The sequence below is a fragment of the Epinephelus moara genome, chromosome 24 (genome assembly GCF_006386435.1).
Source record: "Epinephelus moara isolate mb chromosome 24, YSFRI_EMoa_1.0, whole genome shotgun sequence".
Lineage (NCBI taxonomy): Eukaryota > Metazoa > Chordata > Actinopteri > Perciformes > Serranidae > Epinephelus > Epinephelus moara.
In genome coordinates, this window is record NC_065529.1 from 27,767,687 (window position 1) to 27,791,607 (window position 23,921).

Consider the following 23,921-nt stretch of genomic DNA (forward strand, 5'->3'; position numbering starts at 1 on the left):
ATCAGATCTGCCAGCCCATACTAAGAGGTGTAAAGGACCTCCCTATGAGAGAAGAGGTAAGTTTACTTAAAGGGGAGCACCACTTAAATTAAGGATTCCAACATGTTATTTCCATGGCTGAGAAAAGTTCAAGTAATGTTTGTGAACACGAGCTACTCTTTCTCAAAGCCAGAAACCAGAGAAGTGAGTTTCAGACTTGTGATGTCATTGGGTATAACAGCTTTATTTTATTGTTATAGAGTTTTTAAACAGAATATGTACCCATATACTCAGAACTTTACCCTGGGTGCTCTCCATGTCATCTCTAACATCTCTCCCAATGAATTGCCTATGGAGCAGCTCCAGACTTCATACTTGATGAGGTCAACAAATTTAAGTTTTAGCACTCTAGTTTTTGGATTTGTGAGAGAGTTGTTCATGTTCACTGATATTTTTGAACTGTCTTAGACCATAGGAATAACATTTATGAATTTTGAAAATGAAAATATACACAATATACATGAATTAACTGATTAATAACTGTTAAAATGTGAGTTATCAATAATTATTGCCATCTTTACACACTACTGATAAAACAATGACCTTGAATCCTATTTATGATTCAGTACCCGTGTTTAGACCTGTACTTTATAACAACTAACACCACCATCTAACTCTCTCTTTAGATGTTTACTGGGGATTTCTTTTTGCACTTTTTGTGGCCATCGTGAACCTCAACTCATATCACGGTAAAGCTCATGACTTTAAAGCATGTGAGATTTGCTGATGCCAAGGGAATATACTGTTTCTGTGGTTACATGTTGTGCTTTATTCCAGTCTACACACTTTCTTATGGATGTGGAATCACGATGTTTGCTCTCAGAGGAGCAAAACGGAAATACAGCACTCTATGGTAGGTGGGCTAACAAAAGCTGATTTAAGTTTCGCACATTGTTCTGATAGATTGACAGGCTTTGTAGCTTTATCACAGGTTGAATTCAGCAACTTTAAATGTCTTTGAAAGTTGAAGTGATGGTATTTGTGTAATTTTTTTGGACAGGAAGCTGAGAAAGAGACAACGCCGCCAGTGATAGATGGACTTACAACCACAGAGGGAGAATTTACAGGCACTGATATCTGTGGTTTCAGCTGGGTCAAAGAGCAGAACTGCATTTGAGGAAATGAACTTCAGACTCAGGGATGGTGAAGTCATTTACGTCACGGAAACAAGCACATGTAGTCATCTGTTGGGCTGTTTTATGGTCAGATCTTTGTTTGTCCATTTTTAAGTTAAAAAGACATTTCACTCCTCACCTCAAAATACATATTTTTCCCCTTAAGTGTAGTGCTATTTATCAGTCGAGATTGTTTTGGTGTGAGTTGGAGATATCGGCCAGAGAGATGTCACCCTTCTTTCCAGTGTAATCGAATTAGATGGCACTCGGCTTGTGGTGCTCAATGCACCAAAAAATGCATTTAAAAAACTGAACAGAAATGTTTCTTTCCAGAAATCAAGATCTGGATACTCAACATAATTCACAGGTCTTGTTGTGAGTAGTTTCATGTAGGAACTATTTTCTTATCTTTCAACCTAACAACACCTGCCAAATACATCATCGCACAGAGGGACGAAAGGCTTGGCTTGGGACAGCATGAGAGGTGAACATTAATGACGTCGTCCTCGGCTGAGCTGTAACATTAGTTAGCTCACTGGTGCTAGGTGAGCCAGCAGTAGATGCATGCTTCCGTCTACATGGTGATACTGTTGATGGTAGAAAGAAAATAGCTTCCAAATGTAACTGTATTTTTGGACCGTCACAAGCCAAGTGCCATCTCGTTCTATTATATTGGAGGGGAGGCAGACATATCTATGGCTGATATCTCCAACACTCATACCAAAACAATCCATCCATCCACCCATTTGCATCCGTTTCTCTGGGGCTGGGTCGCGGGGTCAGCAGGCTGAGCAAAGCACCCCAGACATCCCTCTCCCCAGCAATGCTTTCCAGCTCCTCCTAGGGGAGTCGTTCCCAGGCCAGATGAGATATGTAATCCCTCCAGCGTGTTCTGGGTCTGCCCTGGGGCCTCCTACCAGTGGGACATGCCCAGAACACCTCCGACGGGAGGTGCCCTAGGAGGCATCTTTGATCAGATGTCCCAACCACCTCAACTGGCCCATTTCGACGTGAAGGAGCAGCGGCTCTACTCCGAGCTCCTTCCGGATGTCCGAGCTCCTCACCCTATCTCTAAGGCTGAGCCCAGACACCCCACGGAGGAAACTCATTTCGGCTGCTTGTATCCGCGACCTCATTCTTTCGGTCACTACCCAGAGTTCATGACCATAGGTGAGGGTTGGGCCGTTGATGGACCAGTAAATCGAAAGCTTCGCCTTCTGGCTCAGCTCCCTCTTCACCACGACGGACCGGTGCAGCGCCTGCATCACTGCAGAAGCCGCACCAAACCGCCGACCCATCTCATGCTCCATTCTACCCTCACTTGTGAACGAGAGCCCGAGATACTTGAACTCCCTCGCTTGAGGCAGGAACTCTCCCCCAGCCTGGAGGGGGCAATCCACCGGTTTCTGGCAGAGAACCATGGCCTCAGATATGGAGGTACTGACTCTAATCCTGACTGCTTCACACTTGGCTGCAAACCGCTCCAGACAACCTAGATTGATCAATAGCACTACAGGTATGAGGAAAGATATGTATTTTTGATTTTAGAGTAAACTGTCCCTTTAACAATGTGTATCAGCTATCTCAGGGATGTACAGTAAAGAAGTAATTAATTTATGAAACAAGTGATGCAGATGTGTACTGTATGAATTGCTTTATACTAATGTATGTTGGCATTAATCATGGTTTTGTATCACTTACTGAGACACTGATTAAATTAAAGGTCATGTACAGATTCCTGTGTATGTTTACTGCTTGAACTATACACCTCAACAGAAATATGTTTCTAGGGGAAAAAACAAACGACTGTAAACACTCATAGTCAAATGCAGAGGGCTTTATTACATGAAAGTAAGGTACATACAAAATTTCAAGTAACAAAGAAAGTGTTCTTGGGTCAACAAGTCAGATGTAACTCTATACCTTCATAGTCACAGTGAGCCATATTCTGCATCAGCACTTGAAGGGCCCTCAGCCCTCCGCCTCATGTAAAAAAAAAACAATGATGTCACTGACCACATACTGATTGTCATCACACTGCTGGTATGGTCCAGTTGTACAGCTAGCACAAATGAACACTGAGGTGTGCAGGTTTATGGTAACTTAAAAAAGCACAGTGCTGAAGAGAGATGATACAACATTTGAAACCACAGAAGTTTAAATTACCTGATGTGATCTATGGTTTTGAGTGACTGCTCTTTATGACCTAACTACATTTGTTTGATTTTTTTTCTCCTCTACTTTCTACAGACAACAACTCAGTTAGCTTATTCCTGACTCTATGTCATGATAAACTACTTTAAAGTTACGCCCCACCCACTTTATTGAGAGCTACATCAGAACAATATAAAAACAGTTGAAGTTAATCAAAGAGCATTAAAAAAAAAACCACACACGAGGGCATCACATAGTACTCCTGTTGAACATGGACTAATGTTTTGTATGGTGAGCATCCACCAACAGCAAAGTTATGGCCACATTCTGATTACTGAACTGGACTTTAAATGTGAGGATATGTGTGTTTGAATTGGTGTATCTCTGTTCTTGTGTGTGATGTGATGGATGCATGAAAGAAAGGTAAATGTGGAAGTCTACTTCAAAGTGTACGGCACAAAATCACATTACTTAAGTACACACTTAGGGGCATTCACGGTGAGGGAATTTAAAGAGCTGGGTGTCATGTGAATCAAAAACATAGTTGACTGTTTAGCATCATCTGCAGGGGTGTGATCAGATAGGCGGGTGGGGCAGGGAGAGAGTTTACTTGGCGTTGGTAGAGCTGCTGAGCATCTTGCGGACAGCCTGGGCGATAGCGTCACGGTCGATGCCATAGATCTTGAGCAGCTCGTGTGGTTTGCCACTGCGGGGGACGTGAGACACGGCCAGACGATGCAGATTGAAGCCAGACTCATTGACCAGTGCTGAGGACACTGCCTCCCCAAGGCCGCCTGTGGAACAACAATTCATCACATGAGGGAGATGCAAAGAGAAGACAAATCCTTCTTGAAAGATGGGGGACACACAGTTGTCTCACTGACAACAAAATGAGGCTGTGTATAATTATAAGGTCATTACATGTGCAGCAAATAGAAGGCATGAGAAAACACTACAAACATGTTAAATCTAAACATGTAACCGTGACCACTATAACCAAATCTGGTCCAAATGTAAAATGACCGAGATTTCCAACATCAGACTGATGCCAAAAATCCTTTGTCTAGTCAAGTCCATGCCATCACCCATCCCCTTTCTCTTAACAGGCATAGGGCATGGCTGTCTGTGCTATCTAGGTCACACAGAGCCCCATGGGCACATGCTCAGTTAAGGAAATCTGACAGCACTCTGCCTCTCTGGCTCTCGCACTTACAAAATGCACCACAATACCAATACCTTGCCTGCAATGAGGGCACTCAACAGCCAGACTCCCCTCGGCCAATAAGCAAATGCCACCACATCGCGTCTGTGTTGCTGGACCAATAGAAACATGCCACCACAACACACCCGAGGACACGGACCAATGACAGGGCCCCAGCTGCATTATGCTGAGAAGCGTGTTGCTGTAAAGGTTGGTGGTGTGGTCATACAATATGCAGAAGCTGAGCAGTGTGTGAGGAACTATTATGGAAACCTACCTTCGTGGTAGTGGTCTTCCACAGTGAGGATTCGTCCCCTGGTGGCACGTGTGTGGTCGATGATGGTTTTGATGTCCAGTGGTTTGATTGTGAAGACGTCAATGACCCTGATGGGCATCCTCTCTGGAAATTCAGTTAATTCAGTTGAGGAATACAATGTATGACGTGATGCTGGTAATGATGACACATTGTTAGCACATGCGCATATCAAAGTGCTCTGAGGTTTAGTTATAAAGTAAAACCCTCACTCATCACTGTAGGCTTTATTCCAGGGCTGGTTGGCCATCTCTTTCATAGGCTCCATCATTGCTATGTGTTCATTTATAAAGCCATACTCAATAAACTCCCGTCATACATTAGCACTTTGCCTCAGCAGACATCTGACTGTAGCTGTAGCCTGTGATCTCAAGGTTTAGTCGTTTTGTGTCGTTTTGAACTGAGAAAGAAAGTCTTTTATGTGCCCTGCTCCCCTCACTTGGAGTGGCCTCCAAGAATATTAATGACAAAGAGAACTGGTCTCTGTCTGATTTTAAAGCTCTCATAAGTGCAAAGGTGAATGAATTGGGTAGTGCTTGTCATTGTGTCCATTGTAGGTATTTTAGTATCTCAACATGTTAATATATATCTTCTGTGTTTTTGCTGTGGTTGTTTGTAACTTTTTTATGCTACTGTCTTGGCCAGGTCTACAATGAAAAAGAGGCTGTTGATCGCAGTGGGACTTACTTGGTTATATATGGGTTAAATAAAATAAAATAAAATAAAAGACATCGCTGCAACTGAGATATGCAATTCATACATTGGTTCTAAGGCCAGGATGTTATTGTGAATCCTGGTTTTAATCAATAACTACTGTCTTAAATAACTACAATGCATGTACAAAATATCAATGACATACTATAGATATAGATATTTTTCCACCTCAAATAAGAACTGTCCATGTATGCAAAAGCAGTAAAAAAAAACGCCACAATACATGCAAAGGAAAAAAATCACAGCCAAGGACGCATATTGCTTTTTTTTCTGTACACACTAATACTCAGAACTACAGCCTCTAACACTGAAGAATCTGGTCTTTATCCGGTCTTGGGTTTCATCTCAACAATGTTAAAGGTCTCGTGTGCGGGATTTAGTGGCATCTAGCTGTGAGGTTACAGAACTGAACTTCCCCCATGTGCCAAGCATGTAGGAGGACTTCAGTGGCTGAATAAAAAACACAAATAGCCCTATCTAAAGGCAGTGTTTGGTTTGTCCATTCTGGGCTACTGTAGAAACAACATGGCAGACTCAGTGGAGGAGGACCCGCTTAGTATGTAGATGTAAACGACTCATTCTAAGGTAATGAAAACACAGCAATTCTTAGTTTCAAGTGATTGTTAACTATTGAAAACATAGTTATAAATATGATATACCATTTCTTCCGATAGATGCCCATAAATCCCACACACTTGACCTTTAAGATACAGTTTATTCAAGCAAATATAATATTCTGTGTTAGTCCTGATAAACAATGACCAATCATCGTGTATGGTCATTCAGTATTTGATTAAAGAATATTGTATTTTTATCTGTTGGATATGTCGCATGTGATGTGGTGTGGTATATATCTTATGTTCTTACGATCCAAAGCAGTATTTCATGTACTGTACCTTTCTTTAAATGATCAGCTGCAGCCAGGGCCTCTTGCAAAGTCACTCCAGCTGCCACCACAGTCACCATGTCCTCTTTGCTCTGGTACACAACCTGACAAAGAGAAAAGGTAGCATCTTCTGTTTCAGGTTGCAGCGTCATCAGTTCTTGGTTAATTTTGTAGCAATGGTTTTCTGTTTTTTTATTTTCCTTTAATTATCTCAACAGCTATGTGAGCGCAAAGAAAAGTCTCACCTTAGCCTGTCCAACATGGAAGTCCTCATTGCTGTTATAGATGATGGGGCTGTCTTGGCGGCTGGTTCGGATGTAGCAAACACCCTTTTTGAAGGAAAACATGGCAATCATCACTGGGATATTTTGACAGCACATATGCTGTTATGCTAATAAATAAATAGAACAGGTTCTGTAGGAAAGCAAGAACACTGCATTTATATACCTTTGTGGTTGCAGCCAGTTCCACAGCCTTCTCTGTGGACACACCGTCACAGGGATAAAAAATGGTCGATGAGGGAAGAGCCCTGAACATAGCCACATCCTCCAGACCCATCAGAGTGGGGCCTTCCTCTCCTGTAATATGCACATTTAGAGTTGATTTCATACGTCCAATATTCAGGAACTCTTCAAAGGTTATTGAGAGGTCAGGTGAGTTGATGCATGCACATCCACAGACATTAAGCCAGACTTTGCATGCAGTATACCTGCACTAACAGAGGGACACCTGGCCCCCTGTTGACAGCTTCCAGGGCAGACAGGAAGGGAGAAAAAGGGGAGGGTTGAGTACTAGCTGTGAGGCCAAAGGGGTTACATACAGCAAGGAAAAGACAGGATTAGAGGAACAGTGAGGAAGGACTGAAACACTCACAGACACACAGATCATTCTTTTCACCATACTGTGAGTATTGTGGTGTTGTATAATGTCTGGCTTCAGTGTGAGGGGGATCAAGGTGAATTTTGTGAGGGTGTGGGTGGGTATGGTGTACAAGAGGGGCTGTGGGGCGCTTGGCTCATTGGCAGCAGTTTACTAACCAGTGGACAGGCCGCAGTGGGAGCCACACAGGTTGATGTTGCTCTCTGAGATGGCGGCCATGCGGATCTGGTCGTAGGCCCGGATGAGAAAGGAAGCAAGAGTGCTGGCAAACGCAACGTTCCTCTCGCGGGCAGCAGTTCCCATGGCAACACTGACCTGGGAAAGGAATGTATTGTTTCTTAGTAGCTATACAACATCGCAAGAGATACAGTATAACCTTCCACAGGTGCCACACGTGCTTGATCCCCAGAAGATCACCCATAGGGTCAAATATCTGCGGCACAAACCATATCCTAAAGCCTCTTTGAAGCAAAGACCATGGTAAGTCGACAGTCAATGAGAAGAGTTTTCCCCAAAGCTCCCGAGCTTATCTTACCATATGTGTGGAATCAGTAGCATGCCTCCTCTTACAAATAATTTCCTTTGTCCTGTCTCTAAAACTCTCCCTGATCCCACAACTTCTTTCCTTGCTTTGTCGAAAGCAACAGCTAAGTATCCATGAAAGTGAAAATGTGATGTTAGATAAATTCTTTCAGATACAATCAAAGAAAGCAAACTACTTCTTTGAAGGCTGCATTTGAACTTGTTTCATCCAAACAAAGACAAGGATGTCATTACTAATAAATGCGTACAATAAAAGTACAATTATCCGTTGATATCCGAACGGCTTTTATATAAAGACGTTTTGCCATTTGACTTTTCTCATGTATTCAGCCAGATGGTCCCACCCTCTGCACTGATTAATATTTTACCTCTGACTACACTTGTCATGTCTGCTTATGATCACACACATGCCTGACCTACATTGGAGTTGGCTGCTGCTGAAGCCATAACAGCACAAGGAATTCACGTCTGATCGCCTCTGTCCAAATTATTAATCTGAGCTCAGAGAAAATAATGACAGAGGCAAATAGAGATAAAGAAGGGAGGGCCGGCAGCAGCAGCCACATCGGCCATAAGAAGGCAAATTTGGTGGCATCTTTGCCCGTCCTTACATTATGGATAGACACGTCATGTATAATTAAGTAACACAGGCTCAGACTCACAGCTGTGAGATGTAGGCTTGGACGCATATCCAATCAGAGCTGCAAAAGAGCAATGTACTCAGCAAAATCCCCACATTACAGACAGAGATAATGAGCTCTAAAAAAAAATAAGAGTGAGCAATGGAACCAAAAATACCAGACAGAATATGGACGGCTAGGTCTTAAAAATATCCTGTTGAAATAGGTTTAATTCTGTAGATTCATGAGGGATTGTACCATGTTCTGCTGAGCGACGTAACACTCCACAAAGCGGTTGGGATGCTCATTCTTGAAGATCTCTGAGTAGGTGAGGTTGTTTGTGTCTCCATCAAGGGCCACCACACGTTCATTGTAGCGGCCTAGCTTGGCCAACGCCATCCCGTATGCCTTCCGTGTGGAGATCTATAAAGAAAGAGAGATGTAACAAAGGTTGTTGGTTCATCTTTACAAAGAATTTGTGCAGACACTTTGTGAACATACTCGAGAACAGAGACAAACCTTTTCTCCAGGCTTGTAGTTGGGTGCGCTCGGCATCCTGATGTTCCTCAGGCTGACTGGTGGGGAGTCCTCCATGGGAGATGGAGGGTACAGGTGCTTTGTGCTGTTGACGATGCGGCTCTGCAGCTCCTTGATCACCATCTCGGCCATGTCTTTGGGCAGAGGTTTGGCATGCCACCCCATTTTATCCTCTGCAGCTGAAACCACGTAAACATATGTAGGCATCACGTTGAATGATAAAAACAAAGTTCGATGAATGGGTTACACACTTAAGCTTGTTGTGTAATATGCACTAGAGTGAGAGTGATGCATTTGCAGATGAGGGGTGAACAATGATGGACAGTTACCTGGAATGCCTTTGCCCTTGATGGTTTTAGCAATGATGGCAGTGGGCTGATGACGTGGTTGGCTCAGAGCCTTGCAAAGCTCCTCCACACTGTGTCCATCCACAATGATGGCATGCCAGCTACACACACACACACACACATAGACACACACACAGGTTTACTAAGGTAACTTTTCACATTCATTTCCTGGAGACTTACCTTAACCCTCTAACCCCTGACCCCTAACCCTGGCCTTAACCTATCCCAAACCTTAACCTAACCCTAACCCTAACCACTCACTTGAAAATAAGACACATGTTTTGTTCCTAATAGGGCAAGCAGTGCCCAAACAACTGGTCTATAGTCTGAAATTTGTGCCTGAAGGTAGTCATAACCCCCTCCCCCACAGTATGCTTAACAAATAAAGATGACGTGGATACACACTAGGGCAGTGTTGCAATAATTATGGATGGACATTAGATAATACGTGTATTACACCACCATCTACATCGACTTTATTTGTTGTGTAAGATTTGAGAATGAGGTCTGTTTTTGTTTTACTGGCCTGTCAAAAGCAAATAAGATTCTCTTTGTTTGCAAAATGACTTCCATTTATGCTGATTTTTTGTGGTTGGATGACCATGAAAAATTCAAGTTAGAAAAATTCAAGAACTTTTATTTTGATAGACTTTTTTGCCAGGCTTTTGATAAAGGGCAGAGTACTTTGTTTGGCTCTGCACCTTGTAAGATAACAGTTATTTTGGATTGATCACTGCAACGATATTGCAATGGTGTCCTGTAAACCCATGAGGGTTGTGCACATGTTTGTGTGCATGACACAAAAATAAAGAAATCAAATCAAATTTAAAAAAAAAAAATCTTCCAACACAGCATGAATAGTACATCAACGCCCTCAGTCTGCACTGCAAAATGAATTTTCACTGTTACCCGAAAGCTTCACAGCGTTTCTGATATTTCTCCACGTGATGCTGCAGGGGTGCAGGGTCACTTTGGCCCAGACGGTTGATGTCCATGATGGCCACCAGGTTGTCAAGCTGGTAGTAGGAGGCGAACGACATGGCCTCCCAGACAGCACCCTCTGACATCTCGCCATCCCCCAGCAGGCAGAACACGCGGTAACTGAGAACAGGGTGAGATTATACGATTAGAGTGTGTGTGTGTGTGTGTATGTGTGTGTGTATCTGTGTGTGTGTGTATGTTCGGATGAGGGTGGGCGCAAATCTCACGAAAATGTTCTCTGACACTTTTCCAGTGAGATTGATTCTTTCTATTATCTGACAGTTGAGTTGTTAACAGGCTGTGACATGATGAAATCCTCTTGAGGCCCTTAAAGGTGTGGCTGCCGAGTTTCACACCTGCCTCTGAAACATTTCTCCCATAGGAGCCCCACAGAGTTATATAATGGGACATACTATCCTCTTATTTTATGAACAAGAATATGCATTTTTTGGCTTAAATTGTTAAATGTTACCAAATGGGTTTAAACTTCTTCTATATACACTGTTTCATTCAATGTTTTATTTTTTGTGTTGCCATTACAAAGGAAAAAATAATGAGGGAAAAAGGAATCAGTTCGTGATAATGAATCAGAACAATAGACTAAGAAAAAAATTCTTAGTTGAAAGCACAATGCCCAAATTTGATTCTGAGATCAAATTAGCTTGCACGGTAAAAATAACTGAGATATGACTGCTGGGCCTGTGATTATTAGAGCAGAAGAATCGTGAAAGCAGAGCATGCCGCAGCACACACCCACAGAATCTGAAAAATCCTAATCACTGAACACTCAAAAGAGGCATGATGCAGACCTTAAATTTAAATTAAGAAAACCCAAAAATGTTTTATGCATCAAGTAAAGCCAGTTCTTACATTTTAAATGCATGTATAAAATCTAAAATGCAAATGAACAAGAAAAAGTAAATTCATATAAAGCAACTAAAATGGTTAAACTACAGCCTTTTTTTCATTCGTGTGTGTGTCCATATATATGAAAGGTTACCTGGACTTGTCAAAGTATTTCCCAGTGTAAGCCATTCCACAAGCCACGCCAAGACCCTGCCCCAAGGAGCCAGTCGCGACATCCACAATTTGCTGCTTCTGAAATGCACACAACATACACACACACACACACACACACACACATACATACACAGCATTATTGGTATACTGTTTGTGCTCCATGAGATGATTCCCCCCGTGTGGTCTACACTATGTGACAGCTTACAGGGGTTGGGTGGCCCTCCAGGGTAGAGTCGACCTGGCACAAACTGAGGAGCTCACTCTCCTTCAGGAAGCCTGTCTCAACCCACATGGAGTACAGGGCCGGAGCAGCGTGACCCTGTGGAAGAAAAAAATTCAACAATATCTTAATAAGTAATTCAAGAAAAATGTCAAATTCTGTGCGGCATTCGGGCACAAACAATAATCAGAAAAGAAGGCCTCCTGTTCAGACGATGAGCGCTGAGCAACTCTTACCTTGGACAGGACAAAACGGTCACTGTTGAAGTTCCTCGGGTCATCAGGGCGGTACCTCATGGTATGGAAGTAAAGCACAGACATGATTTCTGCCACGCTGCAGCATGATGTGGGGTGTCTGCACGACAGAGGAGACAGCGTGTTACCCATATGTTAGACATAAGTATACACATATGCACACAGGAATGTAAAGTAACCACAGAGACCTATATATTTTATTATTAGATCATATAGTCAGAAATCTGTTCCTATGAATACCACTATGCACACTGTTACAGATGGAAGTCTGATAATAATATGCTGTTTTTGCAGAGTTGTGTCCATAGAGGCAGCTTTTTTGGTAACCAATGACCAGACACAAGCAAATAGACCAGTAACTTCTTTTATTTTAAAATGTCACAGAGCCTTTGACACCTCAAAATACCTGCAACTACATTGGAAATGCATTGAAATACACTGTATAAAGACCATTTGTGGTGCCAATAGAGCCTGTCACAGAGCTCCGTGGACGGCATGCTGTGTATCTCATTCGAAGGCCCTCAACTGATTCGAAAAAAAAAAACTGGCGGCAAATGCAGTCAAAATGAAAATAAATTAATATACATATATATATATATATATATATGTATGTATATTTTACTTTGCTAAACAGTCATTACATAGAGCCATCATATTAAATATCCCGCCAAAACCTCGCCACCACGTGCTCCATCCAGTGCAAGAAGTGCAAGTATTTTGGCGCGCAGATATCAACGGCTGGTTATTGGCCTTTCAACAAGCACCTGTCAGAAGGATTTTAATGCAATAAAATCCTTCTGACAAGAGCTACTTGGTGTGCAAATCTACTTGTTCCAAGTCTGCCAGATATTGCTTCAATCCAATTTTTTATTAACACTCCTTTGAATATTGGCCTTTCCCACGTATAAAAGTATTGGAGTTTTTTGCTCAGTAATGTAAAAATAATACAAATGTAAATGTTATTTGCCATTTTAACCCAGCCTTTAGTCATTGATACTGATAAGACTCTGAATATTTAAGGTTAAGTAAAATTTTGTCAACTGGTATTCAGTAGTCTCTTTGTTCCCATCAGTGTCTGATAGACACTGCAGGACGGTAGAATGGGGAGTTGAGCTCTGATGTGATAACTGCCCTGATTCTTGAAATATACAGACAGACAACTGTGGGCTTTGCGCAGCTTCACAAATAGTGAGGATTCTGATAATCCCCATTATTTTACTGATCTCTACAGAGACATTTCTCTTGATTTTTTTAGATTGTGATAGCATGCATTGAACAATGCATCAGTAATCTTTAACATAAGAACATGGGAAACAAGATTTCAGTTTATCCAAAACATTTCCAAAGTCATTTTCTTGCAGCAACCATGCAACACGCAAATCAGTTTGCAACGCACAATCCCCCCAGCATGTCACATGGTAGTCTATCATGCTATACTGTATGTAAGGGTCATATTACTGTTCCAAAGTCAGAAATCAAACACTATATTTATCCTGCAGGCAAAGTGAATACAAGATTTTGAAATAAGATCAAAAACCATATACATTTTTCTTCAGAATATAAAAATCTACCCATCTGAAAAAATTCAGTTATTCACTTTTAATGTCAACTGTGATTAAAGTGTCTTATATTTATGTATGTAAACTACTCTTAAATTGATAAATTGAGGATATTTCTGCAACATTGTGTCATATGTTATGCCATAAATGCTCTATAAAGAAAAATAAAACAGAAATTGTGCAATGCAGATATTCTTTTCATTCATTCAATTGATAGGGGCTTGTGAGCCGACATACTGAACAACATTTGTTGATGTTAAATTGAATCTGCCAGTTGACCAGGGGAGGAGAACAAAGGCAGAACATGCTGTTCCTTTGGCCCTGACTCTATGTGCATCTGCACATGCATGTATGCGGCTCAGCAGATGTGACTGTTGCTGCTCATCTATGCATGCTGCAGAGAAATATTAACTTTGTGCTTTATTTTGCACACATTTTGTGCATCTGCGTTGCATCCACACTATTGAAGCTCATGTCTGAGAGTCATTGGGGGCAACTCACCCGCTGCCTGCTGCAGTTGTTGCCTTGATGGAGTTGATTCGGAGGCGGTTGGCGATGTTCCTCAGCGCCTGCACTGTCTGCTGGTCAGGTTTGTGGTAATCCTCCATGAAGGCAAAATGTCAAGTTCCTCAGTACCAGAAAAGTGGACCAACTACGATCCTCTGTTGAGTTTGTGTGTTTTAAGTGTGTGTGTGTGTGAGAGTGAGGGGTTTCCAATGCACAGCACCTGTGGGTGTGTGAGTGTGTGTGTTGTGTGTGAGGACCAGAGAGAAAGAGAGAGAGAATGAAAGAGAAGCTGGATTTATCCTGTCAGACGTGCAGACACATAGATGCACAAGGACACACTGCACACAGACACACACACAGACTTACACGCACACACACACACACACGGAGGAGGAGGGGAGGGGGAATCCAGTGACGTGAGCTGGGTGTTGCTGCTAAAAATGAGTGCCACTCATTTCATTGGCTACTGTGTGACTGGGATGGTGGAGGTGTGTCATAGTTTGATGTGCAGTAGTGTGTGTCTGTAGGGAGGGGCTCGATAATTGGGAGGAGGAGGAGGAGGAGGAGGAGGAGGAGGAGGAGGAGGAGGGGCAGTTGAAGCATCTCACTCTGATTCACTTTGGCTGTACTGTCTAAACCAATAATTCAGATCTTGATGGTAGGTGTAAATGTGAGCATGAATGGTTGTCTGTCTTTATGTGTCAGCCCTGTGATCGACTGGCGATCTGTCTACCCCGCCTCTCGCCCAGTGTCAGCTGGCACAGGCTCCAGCCCCTCGTGACCCATTAGTATATAGGAGGGTATAGCTGATGGATGGATGGTTGATTGTTCTTTGTCATTCACTGAGACCAAACACATTCTTATTGCCAAAGGCCATATTTAGACAGACCCAAACATGCTTTTGTAAGAATTTAACAGTAAGTAGAGATGATGGATGTGAGAGACAAATATAACTTAAAGAAGGAAAAAAAGGAAAGACAGCAGGGGTGTAACTTTGGTTTGAGAAGGGAGGGGGGCAATAAAATAGGGGAAAATTTGGGATTTGAATCCAAGTTGCTGCATTTAACATGCATATGATAACTAACACAAAATCTGAAACAATTATGTCGGTCATCATGCTAAATGCTGCTATAATAGTACTGAATATGCTATATTTGTGAAACCTCTGTGGCATTTCTTTTGAGTGTATCCTCCTGAGACTCGAACTTTTGTTTGGTATGCATTTTTATTTTCTCCTAGCTATTTGGGATCAGTAGGACCTGATAAGTATAATAAACAAAACATTGTCAATGATAATAAAGTCCCAGTGTCCTCAAACGAGACACCAATAAAGTCCTGATGTCCTCAAACGAGTACTTCCTATTTAAAGTGTCTTATCTTGTTACTGTTGCTAAAATTGGTCAAATGTGTTGCCATATGAAAATATAGATGTTAATAATAATAAATAAACAAGTTTCAGCCATAACATGTGATCAGGTTTTGTGCCATGTCCACATTTGTGTCAGGATTGGCTGCAGATTGACTTGGCAGAGATGGCTGGCATCATTTTATTTATTTATTTTTATTTTTTATTTTTTTTACATGGATTAGTGTATTGTGCTCTTACTACCACTAGATGGCACAAAAGGTGTCCATGAACAAGGTCAACGGGTCCAAGTTAGGAAGAGTGAAGTATAAGGTGCAGTATGCCCAAAATGTGATGTCCTTGTATGAAGACACAGGGTCTCAGGAGGATATCAGAGCCAAATCAGCAGCTTAGTTCATCTTCTCAGCCAGAATATGACAGCTGGTCAGACAGTAGCATAAAGCATGATTACTGTGGTTAAAAAAATATAAAGGCTACACCTGTAGCCTTTAGTGTAGTAACCTGTAGTGGTGGGACATAAACAGGATTTTGAAAAGAAGAGTACATGTCTACCCTGTCCTCGGTGGAACTTGCACCTCAGAAAGACAGAACCAAAGAGAAAATTTGAGAGATATAGAGCAAGCGAATTTGAATGATCACAGTCTACAAAAAACAACATAAATTCATATTCCACAAAAATCAATACCTAAACATTTCTTTTTACACAAGTCCAAACACCAGCTCAGTCAGCAGAACAGTCATAAGACGAGATGAACTTCTCCACATCATTCATCATACTGTTATCATTTTAATCAGGTTTTAGTGTCGGCTTTCACCATGCTGATGATAATTCAGAGATAGAAAGAGACGAAGAGGAAGATGAGTACTATATCTCATTCATCAGTTAAAATATTTTTTCTTTATTTTTGTTAACTGTTTGTTTTCCTGTCCGCCACCTTATAACTAGTAAAGTACATAGCACAGCATATGTTGTATAGTGAAAGGCCTTCACTGTGGTGTAGTAATGTCCAAGCGATCTATTCCTGCCATGTTCTTAATGTATTTATATTATGAAACGTTATGTAATCTGCTTTGGCAATGCTGTATTTAGTTATGGTCATGCCATCAGAGCAAATGTAAATCTGAGACAGGAATAAAGAGACAGTGTGTGAGAGAGAGAGACAGAGAGAGAGAGAAGGAGGGAGAAAAAAAGTAAGTTCCCGCCACTCATATTTCTGTCTGCCTTCTGTTTCACATCCTGATACTCAGTGGGTTTTATGACTCTCACTCTGAGAACACTGTGTTCTTTCCACAGAAACCCTCGGCATCAGACCTGGTGGACCACATACACAGACATGCTTGGACCTCACTACCCAGAGCTTTTTATACTGTACCTGGAGGGTAAAAGAGATGTAGTACAATAGAGTACAGTACAGAGAGCTTCTATTAGAGCTGCTGCCTTAAACAATGAATGAATGAAACATCCAAAATAATTTTCCTTTCTTTAAAGTCTAAGATGACCTATTAATAAATTTTGACTTTGTAATAGATACAGCACAGCAGCATCATGCTACACCAAATATACAGTGCACATGTACCCCTTTAATTTTCATTTAATCATATTGTGTGACATTAAATATGAATAAAATCTAAGGTCATTTTACTTACACTGTATGCAAACTGTAAGTTTTAAAAAAAAAAAAGGGGAAAAATTCCATTTATATTGAAATAAAATCACAGATAAGTGTTTTTTTTAACAGTTTGCCGGCATGTTGGAAATTTGCAGCCTCTGCACAAACATGCATAAAACAGCTGCTGGGATTATCAGCACGGAGAGAGCTGGCCTGCCATCTAGAGGATAATCTTTGATGCTACATTTGACCTCTTTCTGCTGGTCACCTGCTGAGCGCAACATGGGAAGAAAATCGATAGAGTATGAGCCAAATGAAAACTTTTTGGGTAAATTATATACATATATTTTACAGACATTAAGTGACTGAATGACTGGGTTTATTTAGAAAAATAGGGGCAACATTTATTTGGATGATATCACAAATCCAGACATGTGGAGAGACGTGTTCACTTTAATTTTGAGCATGTGCTACTCATGTTTGAGTGTGTGTGTGCCTTAGGATGTCAGTGTGTTTCCGAGCTGTTTAAAGCAGCAGTGCACCATGAGTGATGAGCCTAGGAAAATGCTCACAGATTAGAGTTGTCTCAGTCTGCTGATGTGGTACAGTCCAGAATCCTCCACTGGACAGAAGAGAGGGGTGGTGTCAGAATTCCTGTACAAGAGTGCAAAGGCAATCAAAATAACATAAGCACATTTTAATGAACACAAACTGTCAAATGCCTTTTAAGATTGCAGGCCAGTCTGTTTTATTAGATCTGTGATAGATTAATCAAACAACATTTTCTTGGCATAAAAAGGTCAAAGAAAACAGGAACACAATAATCAGGGAGGCATTATAGGGCAAAAGCAGCTGGACATAATCCTGCATGTGTTACATGAGCATTCGTTGTGTTACATTACTCCATTTTGACCGGCCTTTTGTTACAGGCCTGTTGTATTCCAAAGATTAAACACCAGAGGACACTGTCTCCCCATAAATGTAGGACGACAGCTCCTATTGATGCTTTATAGGATCATTCCATCCACTTTATTAGCCAATAACTGAAGTAGTAAAAACCTGTTAGAACTGTAACATATTGCAGCAGAGAGGAGTTTTAAAATTAATCACTTATGAGGACAATTAATACTGAATCAATACTGAGGGCAAATGTATTTTGAGCCATATCCTTACTGAATGAAACCAAATGTGTGCAGATGTAAAGTTTTGGGGAGCAGTGACAACAAATCTAAGTGTCAGCTGAGCTTGTGTGATGGTGACACGTGCGCTCTGAGTGTCATTGCTGCAAATCATCGCCCTCCTCTCCTGCCCCTCATTCATTTTCCTCTGCACCTCTTCAGCTCATGCAATCATCTCTGTGGATCCCTGCCCTTTGCTGTGGCTGGGAGGTCACGTCCCAGCACCTCCACGCTCACAGCCATGGTGATGCCATCTCTTGAGCCCCCCTCGCTCCACACACACACACACACACACACACACACACACACACACACACTGCTCTCCTGGTTCCACCGACATTGTCCTTCTCCCAGTTTCCAGCAACTCCTCTGGGCTCCTGGGTCCTGTCAGAAAAGCTTTTCTTCACAGAGCCCCACAGGTGCCAGCCAATGGCAGCCTGGGAAGAAGATGCCACGTGATGGTGCGCAGCCAATGTCAGACACCCACAGCTGCACACTTCCTGGAGGGAAAGTACATTCAGAGAGCATGAATGTTTCTATTTTTAATCTCTCTGGCAGAAAAAGAGGAGCAAAGCAACCACTTTTGAAACAATGCCTTAATATAACACAGAGCATGTGTGCGGCTCTTCCAACACGATGCAGGTAAACAAAAAATGGACCCAGCGTTACTGGGCTTGAATGATTAATATGATTTTAGAAGCAGCACAAATGCAGATACACAGCACACATATACAGGCCTACATATATGAGCACATGCACGTGGGCTTGCTGACGTGCACACACGCAAATGAACTCAGGAATAGTCTCACACTCATATGCATACAATCTTACATCCATGAATCTTGGTACATTGCTTTAATGCCAGTTGCTCCTTCAGGCTCGAGCCTCTTCCACTCTGCTCTTATCACTCCATTTCCTTAAATCGCTCTGCAGTCACCATGATGACATACTGCTTGCCCTTCTATCTGAGAGCTGTCCGTCACCCAAAGGCCCCACCCCCTGATAGTGCATGAGACAAGAGCATAGGATTTATGATTGAATTATCAGCAGAGCTTTTATATATCATATAGCTGTTCGCAGCTGGACTGGGTGATCATCCTCGAAGTAAAGGGTCTGGATTGTGTTGAAGGCACGTGTAGGAATAAAAAAGGAAGTGATAACACCTGGTCAGGACATAGAGGAGCAATCAGTGAATAAGCGAGGTAATCAAAGCAGAGTGGATACTGGAACTATTTGAAGATGAGAGCTGTAAAGATCCAGATGAGCTTTAGATAAGCAGAGAGAGCAGATGAATAGAAACAAAGACAGAAAGGAAGAATCAGAGAGGAGAGTAGAGTGTGCGAGCAGGGGTTAAGGCTGAGCGTGTGTTGTGGGCTCAGCAGTGAAGTTGACGATGCACTGGGAGAACAGTTGCGCTGCAGGGCTTTCAGGCTCCATCACTACTGCTCTCCTTCAAGCAGCTCCACCAACACACTCCCTCTCTCTCTCTCACACACACACACACACACATACGCAAATATACACACAGCTCTCTCATAAACATGCAAAAGCACTGATTGTTGCATCAGTGCGTTTGCATCAGTGCCTGCTAACCAGGTTTCATATGCATGGTAAGGCCGGGAAATCAGACATCAAGTCTCACTTGCTAATATTCAGACTCCTTTCAGATATCCTAAACCTTCATCACCACCATATGATTGGGAAAAATCAGATGAACTCAGCCTTAGTGAAAATATGAATGGCATTAGAAAGAAAATGGCAGTTTTGCAGCTTATGAGCGAGGCGCTCATATAGCTTTATTGCAATCTGATTTAAAAAGAGCCGCTGAAAGAGGGGGGAGGGAGGAAGAGAGAGGGTGAGGCTGAGGGATAAAGCGCACAGAGTAAAAGTGCATTTACAAAGAGATATAAAAACATAACAGCTGTCTGAGTGAATTGCATGTGTAAACTCAACACGTCGTGCATTCTTATTGAATCAACACATTATAATCTTCTTAGAGGTTGGACAAACACAGCATTTACACAGGACCTTCACCACCACAGAGCTGAGAGCCAGAGACCTGCCATGTGCAGAACTATTTTTGTCTGATTTGCTTATGCACAGATTACAGACTGCTTAAGACAATGCATCATCACAGGGACCTTCAGAGAAATAAACACTAGGGAAAAAATAGGATTATAATGTTCCTTTCTCTTGTACTGTAAAAGCAGAAAAGTCTAAAACTCCTGTTGTTGAATGTTTCAGTTACAAAGTGAATCACCATGTTTGAATGAAGTTAATTTTGGTTGGAAGAGTTTGGTGGTGTAGAGGGTAAAGAAGCAGATCAAATCAGAGGTGGGGGCAGACTGCTACGCAGAGCCAAAAGGCATCCGTGGTCCCTGGGGGCCACTGCACCCTCTGTCTGTGTTTTTACTCCATTTTCAGAGAAAATGAACTGCATTGCGCTTTTCTATTACTACAGACTACAGACTAGGTTAGTGTGTGTGTGTGTGTGTGTGTGTGTGTGTTGAAGAGAAGTGCAGAGTTTGAACATAATCTCACATAGAGCACAAACACACACAGACACATGCACATCGGCTATTCCAGGTGAATGAACATCGAAACATTGAACTGTTATTTCCACCATCCTCGCTGCCATACAGCCATCTTTGAAGGGAAATCATCAGTTAAGAGAAAACCAGGTCAAGAACAACAGGAGAAAAGAGCGAGAGAAAAAAGAACATTTCTCAAGGGTGAGGCTGAGAAGAAAAACTAGTAGTATAGTGTTCCCTAATAAAGTGCAAAGTAGCCTACTGCTAACACCATGTTGATTGTTGAAGTCAGGGTAAAGTGATAACCACCTCAAATATCCTAAATGAGAAGGCCGTCAAAACATCAAAAACAACTGAATAGTTTGACAATTCTGAGTATGCTTGCTTGCTTTCTGTCAGGAGTTATAAGAAGAATTGGGTCTTAAATATAAAGCTAGAGGGTTTTAGCTTATCTTAGCATAGGAGGGGGCAGGGGAAATCAATGCCTACCAGCACCTCTAAGAGCCTGTTTACACCTGGTAATAACATGTATCTTGAGTGATATGATCACAAGTGGCCAGGGCTAAATACAAGTGTAAAAGACCACCAGGATGCATTGTGATCCAATCACTCAACCCTTTGCCGAAGTAGTCTGGGACGCATTTGACCACATATCTTTTGTAGTGTAAATGGTAATGTGTTGTGATTCTTACCCAACTTACGGACTGCTTAATCAATGTAGGAAGTGGTGGGCGCTAACGCTCTATAACTTGTCCATTTTATGACGAGTTGGATGAAGTGTTGCATGACCATCCATCGTTTTGCGCTATGGAAGGAGACATGTTGAATTTTGCTGGCAGTGATATCTCCAGCTGTACAGACACAACCGCTAACGTGACCAGTGAGCATTCAAGCAAGTAGCTAGCGAGAGTGTGGAGGTAATAACCATGCACGGGGCCCTTTGACCTTCTAGCCTGACAGATGTAAGCAGTAATGAAATCCAAACACAATAGACAGACACAGTTGTGGACTGCAATGTGTCTCTGTCACTGTCCACTTATGTTCTGATCACCAAAATACACGTAAATACCAGGTTCAAGCCCTAAAACTCACTAATTAACATCTTATACTATAGCTCATTTATTCAATCAGTACAAAAATGGAAGTGTAAAAAAACAGCAAGTTGGAGTGTGTATGGATTAAACAAAAACATATACAACATGTGAATTAACGACCTTTTGAGGTGCATATTCAGGCTAGTTGTTTTCGCTTGTTTCCAGTGTTTATGCTACGCTAAGCTATATCTCCTGGCTCCAACTTCACATTTATTGAACAAAAATGAGAGTGGTGTCAATCTTTTCATCGAACTCTTATAAAAAAAGATATGTTTCCCATAGACTTTAGAAAAATAATGGATATAGCCACTGCAACATCACCTACTGGTTTGTAGACTCCCATTTTGAAGCCTTGAGTTCAGCATTTTGGCCACCTCCATGTGTTTTTGGGCCAAAAGTGGCCATATTTGGAAGAGAAGGGGGAAGCGAGGGGTGGATCTGATTGATCGACTGTGGTGACGCCTCCCAGACAGACTCTCTTTCAAGCGACCCTGCCCCTATTAAAAGCCTAAATTTAAGCCTTAATAACATTTAAACACATAAGTAACACAAAACATTGCCGCAGTACAGTTGTCATGAACGGGGAAATTAGCTATAGAAACCACAACTTTTTTTTGTACCAGGCTGTAAACATGTTTAATTTTGCTGTAAAGTTATCTCCCCTTTGGAGCCTCAAGTGGCCATTGAAGGAACTGCACTATTCCTTTTACACCAAAGGATCAAATTAGAAATCATGGTTGGTGTCTCAGAAATTGTGCATTTCTTTTTCATTTAATTAAGAATTGTATATTACACATTAAATCATGTTTTAACTGTTTCTCTAAATACATATTAATTACAGAGTGAACAGCACAACAGAAATATCCCTGAGGTGATTACAATTTTGTGAAGCCTGATTATATTTGGTTCTAGACAATGCTGATTAACCACAAACTACACTTCTGAGGCCACAATTTCTTGTTAATCAAATATTCTATTAATTGCCTTTCAGTCTATGTTGGTGAGGGGGCCATTAAGATCACTGCTCCTTTCTGAAGTGTATTTCCTGAGTGGCTCTTATTTGTCTACCCTTGAATTAGTTAGGCAACAATAGTGCCAAATCATAATTTGACCCTTAAGTACAACATGTACAAAAAATGTGATTAAACCATTTTCTGCCATTTGACACACGCAGCCACACAATTACCAACAACACACACACGCACACACACTCACACACACCACTTCAGCTGTAGGTGAATAATTCAAGAAGATTCTAGAAGAAACCATTATCCTGGGCAGACAGGTAAGTTGATCCGGTGAGCCTCGTCCCTGCCTCCTCGCCCAGTCGTTCTCCACCTCTCACCAAACACTGCTGCGGTTCACTCGCTGACCGGCCCGCCAGGGAAGAGGATGAGTGGTTTGTGCTCTTTGTTGTCAGCTGGGACATGTAGGTGAAGCAAAAGGCCTCGGCTCAGCTGCTCTACTCTGGCAGGTAGGATTTTCACAGCACTGACAACAATAGCTCAGCAGTTCTGAACTCACTGCTATCTGAGCAAACTACAACTAGAACATTTTATTTTTTACACTGTACTGTGGAAAGCCTTACTGGATGTGGTTGGGTCAAATAATTCATGGAAATACTTTATAAAGCCAGTCTTACTTAACAGATGCTGTTTTGTAAGTGCTGGTGTTACTAAAGAGGCTTGACGTAACAAGTGACTGAAGAGTTTTTAAAGGGTCTCCTGGGGGTCAAAGCTATCATTTGGTCATTAGTTTTTCATAAGGGTGGGATTAATGTGTAGCTTTATGCGTGACAGATGTACAAGTGCCTCGTGGTGCTCTTGCATTTGTCAGACTGCCTTTAACCTGACAAATCCCTCTTTTAATGGTACAACAATGTGAACAGTATTGGCTTAAGAGGTTATGTGTCTTACAAAACTAACATCACAAAATTAACCAATGACAGTGGCAATGTATTTTTTGTAGTATCTGTATCTGAAGGGAAGTATTCTCTGAAATATAGACGTTTATAGGTATTTTAATCTATGTCTGACCCAAGAACAGCTTTAAATACATTGTTTTCAATTTCTGAGAACACTTTTCATGGCAAAAATGCTTGTTTTATAATATTGTCTCAAATAAATGCCCTACACTTCTCTACACATTTTCCTTTTAAAAAGATAAATAAGTGGTAAACAGAGCATTTTGTATTATTGTCGGCCCACAGCCTACCGTCCTATCTGTAATACTCCAGAATCTGCTTGCTCACAA

The 23,921-nt window shown here is 41.7% G+C and overlaps 1 protein-coding gene across 2 annotated transcripts; it reads right to left on the reverse strand.

The window, feature by feature from the left end:
* Positions 1–2,976: 2,976 nt before the first annotated feature.
* Positions 2,977–14,309, reverse strand: LOC126386735 (transketolase-like). 2 transcript variants are annotated; one of them, XM_050039285.1, is made up of 14 exons: positions 13,884–14,309; positions 11,806–11,923; positions 11,555–11,668; positions 11,330–11,424; positions 10,258–10,449; positions 9,331–9,449; positions 8,984–9,180; positions 8,723–8,887; positions 7,460–7,616; positions 6,870–7,000; positions 6,668–6,751; positions 6,433–6,526; positions 4,787–4,909; positions 2,977–4,102 (listed from the first exon to the last, which is right to left on the reverse strand). In XM_050039285.1, the coding sequence occupies exons 1-14, from the start codon at positions 13,988–13,990 to the stop codon at positions 3,915–3,917; spliced, it is 1,884 nt and encodes a 627-aa protein (XP_049895242.1). In that variant the 5' UTR covers positions 13,991–14,309; the 3' UTR covers positions 2,977–3,914. The 2 variants fall into 2 exon arrangements, with proteins under 2 accessions (XP_049895242.1, XP_049895241.1); XM_050039284.1 differs by having other exon boundaries at positions 11,330–11,427; positions 13,884–14,306.
* Between the last annotated feature and the right edge of the window lie 9,612 nt (positions 14,310–23,921).

Bases quoted from the DNA above. Each gene is read 5' to 3' on its own strand.
- LOC126386735 (XM_050039284.1), bottom strand. From the start codon at position 13,990: ATGGAGGATTACCACAAACCTGACCAGCAGACAGTGCAGGCGCTGAGG. The intron at 7,001-7,459 runs GTTAGTAAACTG...TGCATATTACAG, and splicing joins CCACTGCGGCCTGTCCACTG to GAGAGGAAGGCCCCACTCTG. The intron at 4,103-4,786 runs GTAGGTTTCCAT...GTTGTTCCACAG, and splicing joins GGAAGACCACTACCACGAAG to GCGGCCTTGGGGAGGCAGTG.